The sequence below is a fragment of the Equus caballus genome, chromosome 3 (genome assembly GCF_041296265.1).
Source record: "Equus caballus isolate H_3958 breed thoroughbred chromosome 3, TB-T2T, whole genome shotgun sequence".
NCBI classification, from domain to species: Eukaryota; Metazoa; Chordata; class Mammalia; order Perissodactyla; family Equidae; genus Equus; species Equus caballus.
The window spans coordinates 1665443-1675085 of record NC_091686.1 but is presented as its reverse complement, the minus strand read 5'-3'; the positions used below and the strand labels follow the sequence as shown (position 1 = coordinate 1675085).

The window sequence follows — 9643 nt, the reverse complement described above, 5'->3', positions numbered from 1 at the left end:
AAATACACAGATCCGAAGACTGACTTGCAGGTGTACCGAATTGGAATTTCTGAGTTCATCAGCATTTTCAATTAAAAAACCCAGCTGATTGCGATAGAAGGGATCTCTGGGTAACACTAAAAACAGTGCTACAAAAAGTCCACATCACTAGTAGGGAAATGTAAATCAAAACCAGGCGGTGCTACTTCGCACCCATTAGGATGGCTATGAAAAAAGGAAAAGTGCTGGCAAGGATGTGGAGAAATTGAAACCTTTGTATATTGCTGGGAATGTCTAATGGTGCAGCCACGGTGGAAAAGAGTTTGGTGCTTCCTCAAAAAGTTAAGCGTAGAATCATGTATGTGATCTGGCAGTTCCACTCTGGGTCTACACCCAGAAGAACTAGAGCTTGGGACTTGCAGAGAGAGAGCTGTACAGCCATGTTCATGGCAGGACGATTCACAAGAGCCAAGAGGTGGGAACAACCCAAATGTCCATCAACAGATGAACGGATAACATGTGACCTGTGCACACAGTGGAATATTAGTCAGAAAGAAATGAAACTGATACATGCTACAACATGGATGAACCCTGACAACGTGCTAAGTGAAATAGGCCAGACACAAAAGGACAAATATTACATGAGTCTACTTACACAAGGTACTCAGAATAAGCAAATTCATAGAAACAAAGTAAAATGGTGGTTACCGGGGTGTGGGGGAATAGAGGAACGGGGACTTACTGTTGAATGGGCACAGAGTTTGTTTAAGATGAGGAAGTTTTGGATATAGATGGTGGTGATGGTCGCACAGCACTGTGCATGTAAGTAATGATAAAATTTATTTTGCCATGCCAGTAAAAAACAAGTGAATAAAAGCTTAGAATTAAAAAACCAAAAACCATGCTAGAGAAAGGTCATACTGTTAAATGTCATACACATCAGGGTTTTCTCAGCTCCTCTGGAAAGGAAAGGCATGCTTAATAAAGCCAGAGGGCACAGGAGATGCCCTGCTGCTGCTGACAGACAAGTACAAAGTGCATGTTCAGGACTCCTGAAGAATACAGATAACTTCCCACTTTTTAAAGCATGCCTGTTGCCACTGCTAGATGGCACAAGGCAGAGCAGTTTGGATGTGGATTAGCTCCCTCTGGTTGCTTTAAACGAAATAACATCATAGTTTCTTTCTTTTCTTTCCATGTAAGATGACTGAACAAAAATGACAAAATTACAATAGTGGTAAGATGGTCAGTGAAATGTTCTCGTAATTCCTGGTGTGTGCACGCTCCCACCAGCCATAAGCCCCGGATCTGGACTTGTCTTCCCAAACACTTTCAGATTTTACTAGCAGGTCTGAGCACAGTATGTGGCTAACTCACAGACCCAATTCTCATCCAAGAATTTCCAAAGTATTTTTATATATTTGTTGTTACATTTTGTAATAGAAGATTCTGAAGTCCATTACTGGCTGGAATGATAATTAGAAATTGCTCAATGTTATTTTACACTGCAATCTAACTTCTTCACAGTAACACTGACTTAGGTACTGTTATTTGCATTTTACAGGTAAGGAAAGAAAAGCCTTACATCCTAGTTATCCAGACCGTGGATTGAGTCACAGGAGAAGACAGGCACGGAAAAGTTTACCAGATCTGGGAACTGGCACAGGCAACAAAGAATAGAAGGGAAGGTGGCAGGAGTCAGTATATCAAGTGTGGGATCATCCCAGGATGGATGGCTGCCTCCCTCTGGGGGCTGGACTTTTTTTCTAAGATGACAGGCATTCACAGCCAGTCTGTTTCTGTGATGTGTGCTAACACATGCCATTCTGCCCAATATAAATGCTGTTCTGAGTGCTACCTTCCCTCAGCATAAGTATTGGGATGTGGAGACCTCATCATCGAGTTCACTCGAATACTTTATTTTCCACAAAGACTAATCGTTAACTATTTCATCTTTGCCCAGTTCCCCGTCTAATGATTGTTTTCAGGATCCAGTAAAGTCTGCAGGTGCAGCTGCTAAGATAAGGTCTATACCAATGGTTCTTGACCTTGACTACGCATCAGAATCACCTGAAGGGCTTATTAAAGCAGATTTCTGGGCCCCATCCACAAAGTTTGATTCAGAAAGTCTGCTGTCAGGTCTTGAGATTTATGTTTCTAGCAAGTTCTCAGGTAACACAGCTGCTTCTGGGGACCACAATGAGAGCCACTGCTATATACCTTTCCAGGGACAGTGATGATCCCACTTGGACAAGAACTCAATTTCTATCAGTTTATTGAATTAACATTTCTGTAATGACTCAGGTTTGTTACTGTTGTGATTATATTCCCAAATTAGGGACAATTTGCTTACCCTTCCCAGTATGAATAAAATCAACCCTGTCAGTACCTTTTGGCACTTCCTAATTTAAAATTCAGCAAAGTTGAGATTTGGACCTACAGTTTGCTATTTAAGAGACCAGGTCTGGCCTTGACAGTAAAGCCACCATCAAAAGCTGCATTAAGAACTTCATCCAGGCAGCTTGCTGTGACAAAACTTAAATCCTGTCGCACGTTGCCTGGGATTTCTTCCAGGTCTTTTTCGTTCCTCTGAGGAAGGATGACCCGCTTCAGTCCTGCTCTGTGCGCTGCCAGCACCTTGTCTTTGATTCCGCCCACCTGTCAGGAGAGAGGGACGTCACTAAGGGTGATAGTCCTCCTCAGGCTCTGCAAGAAACCCTGACCACCTTTCTTTCACTGCTATTTTAACACATTCAAATCATCTTCCATTTTGCTACAGCATGAGCTAGGAGAGCCACTAAAAAGGCTAATAAATAGTAAATTCTTTACATTTCAATTAATGTTACATTAAATCCTTTTAATGGGGGAAAACTCAATTTTTGATGGGTGTGAGCACTTCTGTCCATGATTGATTCCTTTTTACACTGTCAAGGTTAACACTTTTATCCCACTCTGTAATCACAGCCATCTTATGTATAGTTTGATTCTGATAAAGCATTACGTTATTTTGACAAATACCATTCTGACAGAGCATAGTTGTGTGTCACGATTATTTCTTCTGTACAGGGTTAAAGCCATGACTTCTGTGCCACTTGATGAAGAAAACACACCCCAAAATAATCTAAGCTCTCGTGGTGGTTTTAAAATACGCCTGCAATGGTCTCCCTTCAAAAGGCAGAGTCTAATTCCCTTCCCCTTGAATGGGGCTGGGCTTAGTGACTCATAAGAAAGTGTGGTGGAAGTGATGTTATATCACTTCCGAGATTAAGTGATAAAAAAGGAGAGCTTCTGCCTGGATCTGTCTTTCTTGGATCTCTTGCCCTGGAGGTAGCCAGCCGCCATGCTTGGGTGACCCAAGCAGCCTAAGGAGAAGTGCTCAGGTGAGGAATGGGGCCTCCTGCCGACCAGAAGCAATCTGCCAGCCACGTGGGAAGAGGATCCCCCAGGCCCAGGTAACCGGGCGATGACTGACCTGGCCCGTGTCTTGGCTGGGCGACAAGAGACCCTGAGCCAGAAGAGCCCAGCTAAGCCTCCTGAATTCCTGACCCACAGAAACTATAAGAATCAGTATTGTTTTGGGGGTGAGTTATACAGCAATAAATACAGTTCTCAATCATGCCATCTAGAACCTGCAAGGCTTGGAGACAGCCGTCTGACCATGTGCTGCGTCAGACTGGCAGCTGGCGAGGCCCTCCTGCACGGCTACATCCTGCCCCACTGCCGTCCACTCAAGGGTTCTTCTTGATGCTGCTCAAGTGCACTTTCAAAGTACCTTCTTCAGAAGGTGTAAGACAGGCATTTTCATACATTCAAGGAATCTGTTTACTTTGCTTTCACACTTGATAGTAAGGCTGTTATAAGACTAGATATAAAATCATTTTTCCCTTAGACTTTTGAAGGTACTGCACATTTGGTGTCACTGATGAGAAAGATTTTTTCCTTGGTGATCTGAAAAGTTAAGAGGATGAAATCTTCTTTTCATTCTGAAGATAACCTTAAATTCTAGGAAATATTCCATTATTTCTTTGACAATTTGTTCTACTCTGTTTTCTCAGTTCTAAATCCAAGAGCTCTGTCTTATCCTCTGTTCATGAATTACGTTTTCTCTAGCCTTAGCCTTTCTCTTAAATGCCGCCGCTTTTCTTCACGTCTCGTGGAAGCGTTTCAAACTGAAGGCTTCCTCAGAGCTGCCGTGGCTTCCCCGGGGGTGGGCAGCCTTTCCGTGGGTGCTCATCTGCCCTGCAAGCAGGCACCCAAAGTGGAGGAGCCATGTGTTCTGTGGAGATTCAATGAATCCCCTCTAGCTTTTGGTTCCCATCTCCTTCCTGCTCTCCTGGTCTCTGCCTTCTGGCTTGGAGCCGGTGCTTTTCCCGGACTCACGCTGGGAAGGCTCTCTGTACCTCTAACTCTCTGTGATCAGCAGGACACTTCCATCTTCCAGAAGTTGGCTGACCTATCAGCTGATGACTCCCCACTCATTTTCGAGCGTTAGAATGTGTTCTCATTATTCCTTGCTTAGTCTCCTATCTTTAACCAGGAGACTGAAGAGTTTATGGTCAGTAAAGCCCTTGCTCGTTTCCCTTCAGCAGCACCTTGTGTTAATTGCTACTGCCACTTGAAATGCAGTGCCTCCGTGTAAGGGGAAGAAAAGAGATCAGCCATTCCTTTTAAGTGGAGATCTACAAATATAATAAATAGGGTTTGGAATATGACTTTCTGGTTTAATGAAATTAAAAAAACTGGGGAACTGAGAGCATTTTCAGTGATCTCAATTGGTGCTTCTACAATCTACTTTCACCATTACCTCATAAAACAAAGGCCTTCTCAGAATAAAGAACATTCCTTTTTTCCCCCTCATTTTGTTATGAACCTGCCAAAATTTTGTCATGGACTGGCACTGGTAACTAATCACTTAAAGCCCTAAATGATCCCTCAAGTTCCATACATTTTCTCAGTGTTTTATCAGTAGTTTAGGATATGGACTGGAGCCCCAAAGCCCCATATGGACAGACTTTTTCAAAATTTAGCAATTAGACGTGGTTAGTCTTTGTTACAGTTTCCATTTGACACTACTTATTTGTCCATAAATCTATCTGATAGGAGGATACAAGGTCCCACAGGAACTTAAAAAGGTAAGAATTGGGCTTAAAGTTTAAAAAGAGCTACTAACACAGTTTGCTAACTACAACAAAGCCTCAAATCTTCACCTGAACAGCTGATATTTCTCATGATCAGACTGATTTTTTTCCCCCAGCATGTCTTCCTAAGTAGAAAGGAAAACATGGGAAAAATCGTCAGTTTTTCTTTTATCAAAATTTAAAAATATGAATTAGTTACAGGTATAAAAATTTAATATGGAGGGCTGGCCCGGGGATGTAGTGGTTAAGCTTTGCTTCGGCAGCCTGGGATTTGAGGGTCTGGATCCTGGACGTGGACCTAAGCACTGCTTATGAAGCCATGCTGTGGCAGCATCCCACATACAAAATAGAGGAAGACTGGCACAGATGTTAGCTCAGTGACAATCTTCCTCCAGCAAAAAGAGGAAGAGTGACAATGGATGTTAGCTCAGAGCCAATCTTCCTCACCCACACAAAATAATAATTTATATGTGTTTAAAATAAGGTATTCATAGGAAGAAGGCAAAGCACTATTAATTTAAATTAAAAATATTAATTAAAATTTAAAAATCATATAAATAGGTTTCATCACACTTACTGGAAGAACAAGACCTCTCAGTGTAATTTCTCCAGTCATGGCTACATCTGAACGGACCAGCCGCCCACTGAAAAGGGAGGCGAGACAGGTTACTATGGTAACTCCAGCAGATGGTCCATCTTTTGTGACAGCTCCAGCTGGAAAGTGCAGATGGATGTCTGTGTTGTCAAGAAGATCAAAACTTCCAGAAGCTTTGAAAAGGAAAAAGTGATTTTAATGTAGAAAAAACAAGCCTGCTTTTTCTCCTAAAAAAGAAAATCAAAGGGATAAAAAATCAATGTTTTGGGTAAATGAATCCTTCAAAATGTTAATGGGTACTACAATTAGAGTGAGGGTCTGAAAGCACAGTTTCAGTCTATTCCAAGTATGATTAAAAACAAGACAGACCCTTGGAATTAGTTTCTTGTTAAGGCATTAGCCAGACAGTCCAAAAATGGGAACTAGAATTTTCACAGGGGTTCCAAATCAGAAGTTTGTACTTTACTGAAGGTATAACTAATAATTTAAAGCTCCTCTTAATCTTTGTCACAGGACTGTGAGATGCCTCCTGGATCGTGATCCAAAGGCGCGTCTTTGCTCACAGCTGCATCCCAGCCATGGCTGGGTCACTCACCATTAGTTAGATGGTACTTCTTGGCATTGCTGCGGAGCCAGCTGATGGCGAGATGGGCAGACTCCTTCATGACGTCCCCAAGCTGGCCAGTCAGAGTTAACTGACCTTCACCATCCATTCGACTTGCCTCCACGAACATGATTTCCCCACCTAAGGGAGTCCAAGCCAAACCTATTGCCACTCCTGGCTGACTGAGACGCTCAGACACCTGAGAAAGAAGGAATGATCGGTTACGTCAGCAAGAGCCAAAGTATTTTCAGGCTGGCTAACCTAATCACCATGCGCTGCAGGAGGCTGCTCCTTCCACGGAGGGCCTCGGTGCCAGCCACACGTCACAGGACTTCTTACCCACATGATTTGGAGTCACACCCACCACTTACTATACTATGTGGCTTTCTGCCAGAAGGAAAGCTGAACTTCCTCTGTGGCATCTATCAGAAGCAATTTTACCTTAAAATACGTGTGAATAACTTTGATTCTTAACAGCCATATCAGGTTACACATGCCCTAATTTTCAAGGAACAAACCCAATTGTTTTATCTACTTAAATATTTTTATTAGGCTGCACATTTATACACACTCCAAAACCTGACTTCATTTTAAGTAATCATGAATTTGTTTTAGAGTAAAGACCCTCTTTCTAACACACATTTAAGATGTGTTAGCTGCAGAGGCCACGTGTGAAAGTGTAGATTCAAACCTTTTGCTTTTACTTCTCTGCCACTTCTTACTTTCTCTGTTACTGCTGCATAGACATATACAATGTTGCTTCGTGACGGCCTAGATCCTGTCCCGTGTGCTCAGAGGCCCAGCATGCTGCCTCGCTGCCATTTTGAACTGAACGCATCAGTCACCTGACATTACGAGCCGAGGTGATGCGCCAAAGAGGTTAACACATCACGTCCATGTTATGGAAACACATAAAAAGTAACAGTTGAAAAACAGTCCTAGTAACTTTTTGCACCCTTTGAGCTTCCAAATTTCTTATCCTATAGAATTTGTGTGTGTCAGAGGAACTGAGCACAGTATGTCAAGCCAGCACTAACCAAATGCACGCTCTCCCCCGAGAGGAACTTCTCCTTGAGGAGCAGCGGGTTTCTGAGTCTCCGGTTGCAGGGCTGGTCGCTGACGCTGATTCCTTTCTCAAGAGGCTTAGATGGTGACAATCCTGACTTTAAAACTTACTCCACAATCATGTGTGACATTCACTGAAGCTATTGGACATTTATTTTTAGCAGTAAAATAAAAGCCTATTTTTAAAGTTGGTTTTATAATTAAAAAATTTACTTCTAATGAACTTCATACGATAAGTGAGAGACTTGAAGGCCGCGCTGCAGCGTCAGCTGACTGATGCCGGGCAGCGGAGTTCACTTCCCCTGGCTTTTGTATGTGCCCTGATCTATATTTACTTGAGGAGAAAGACACAAAAGATCAACAGGCAAAAGATCAGTAGTATTTATGGAAAAAACAGAAACAATTATTTATAAAAGTGTTCACAACACTTGTTTTTTCTAATATAAACCCAATTCTCTACACCGTAATGAACACCTACTTTGGCTAGAAATTTGCCAAGGGTTCCTGTTTTACTACATGGCTCTTTCCTAGGGCTGAGTGAACTCATCCTAAAGAATTATCTTCAATATAATGAATCATGTGTTAATTTAATAGAAAAAGCCATTTGGCACAATTTTGTTTACTATAACAAAAACAATTCCTTTGTTACAGCTAAATCCTCAAAACTCATGTCAGAATAATACCAAAAATGTCCCCAAAGGATCAGGAGTAAGATTCTTGTTGATTACCATGTTGCTTCAAGAAACCAAACCAGTCTTCCAACACTCTCCATATGCTGGAGAGTCCTGGTACACTGGGTAGAAGTAACACTGTTCAATGAAAGGAGAGGGCAGCAGATGCACAGCCAAACCCAAAACATCCAGGCTCACACCCACTTTATTCTAACCTGACAGTTTAAGAATTCTAACATCAACCAGAAGATGGGGCTAAGGACAAATCTGTGTAACGCAACAGCAACATACATAGGTGGGGGGCCTTAAGGGCGTGAGTCCCCATCGCACCTAGAGTCCCTGTGCCCGAGGCTCACAGCAGTCATCTAAGAAGTAAAGAATCTTTAATCCTCAGACCTGAAGTCAGAGTCTTCGAGGACATGTGTTCTGAAATTGTAACACTCAAGCACCCAGCTTCTGTGTATTTTTCCCTCAGAAATGAGGAGAGTGCAAGTACACGTGAGTTTAAAGGGTAACATACGTGCTCCTTTCTTGCTCTTGAATGCAGTTTTCCATCTTAACCCCTTTATACAAAACAGTCTGTATCTTCTAGCATTCCTTGTAAGTGATTCAACACAAGAATTTTAAAACTATATTTATCTAGCAGTACTTTCCTATCAGTTTGTAATTCCTTACTGGTTTGTGGAATCATCAGTTACATCAGCCAAGACAGGGCTTAGAATGTTTCCCACTAGATGTCAGTGGCACATGAGCACCTCAAGTTCGTTTTGTTGTTCACTTTCCCACTGGTACATCCTTGCACTTCAGCTTCCTCATCTGTTAACTCAATCTTGTTCAAAGAAATGGTCAGTTTCTTCTGTAGTAATTCCATCAATCATGTAAATATGCAAACTGAAGAAGTATTTAAAAATTTAATGAAAACCCTAATTAATAATAGAATATGTCTTACAAAGTATGGTTGCATTGTTAATACTTCAATGATAGCAGTATTTAAGCAGCATTTGAGTAATCACTGCCAATTTCACACTGTTCTTCCCTCTTGATTAACTACAAATAGTGCTATTTGATTGAAACAGTAAATCTGTACAACTCTGTGATCCTTCTAGGCCCAGGGCAACGCTTCCACTTGGATTTCCTCCTGCAGCGCCGTCAGAGTCAGGAGTTTTACAGTTATTCACAGCGCTTTACCAAGCATCCTGAGCCAGGCTCCATTACAGATCAGAGAGGTCTAGAAGCGAACGCCTCTGAGAACTGACGGAGTACTTAAGGACATCAGACAAAGGGGCCGTTATACTCCAGCACGGGGAGCGCAACCAGTGTCTACCGAGCGCTTCCATCTACACAGAGCCCTAAAGAGGCCAGGCCCCCTGTCTGGGGAGCTGGGACAGGTGTCAGACACGCCAAGTAGTCTTAAAATGTGGGTAGGAGTGTGTGGGGCAGAGAAAGGCCAGGAAACCATCATAACAGAGAGGCCAGCCAATGCCAAGGCCTGGAGATACGAATTATATTGTGGCTACTTTGTTTCCAGAGACAAGCACGGTTCCCTGCCAAATGCAACCTGAGCTGTCAGATGGCTGTGGGATGGGTGCAG

General features: G+C 42.5%; 1 protein-coding gene across 4 annotated transcripts in view; it reads right to left on the bottom strand.

Annotated features, from left to right (window-relative positions):
- LONP2 (lon peptidase 2, peroxisomal) overlaps positions 1-9643 on the bottom strand; it is a 135697-nt gene that overhangs the window by 19775 nt on the left and 106279 nt on the right. For 3 of the 4 annotated variants that reach the window (XM_070262929.1, XM_070262930.1, XM_023636920.2), the window contains exons 13-14: positions 6308-6515; positions 5695-5885 (exon numbers count right to left, since the gene is read on the bottom strand). In XM_070262929.1, coding sequence (XP_070119030.1) covers positions 5695-5885; positions 6308-6515 — 399 coding nt within the window. Of the gene's footprint in view, positions 1-2237; positions 2638-5694; positions 5886-6307; positions 6516-9643 lie in introns of those variants that run through there. The other variant, XM_023636919.2, reaches the window with a different exon arrangement.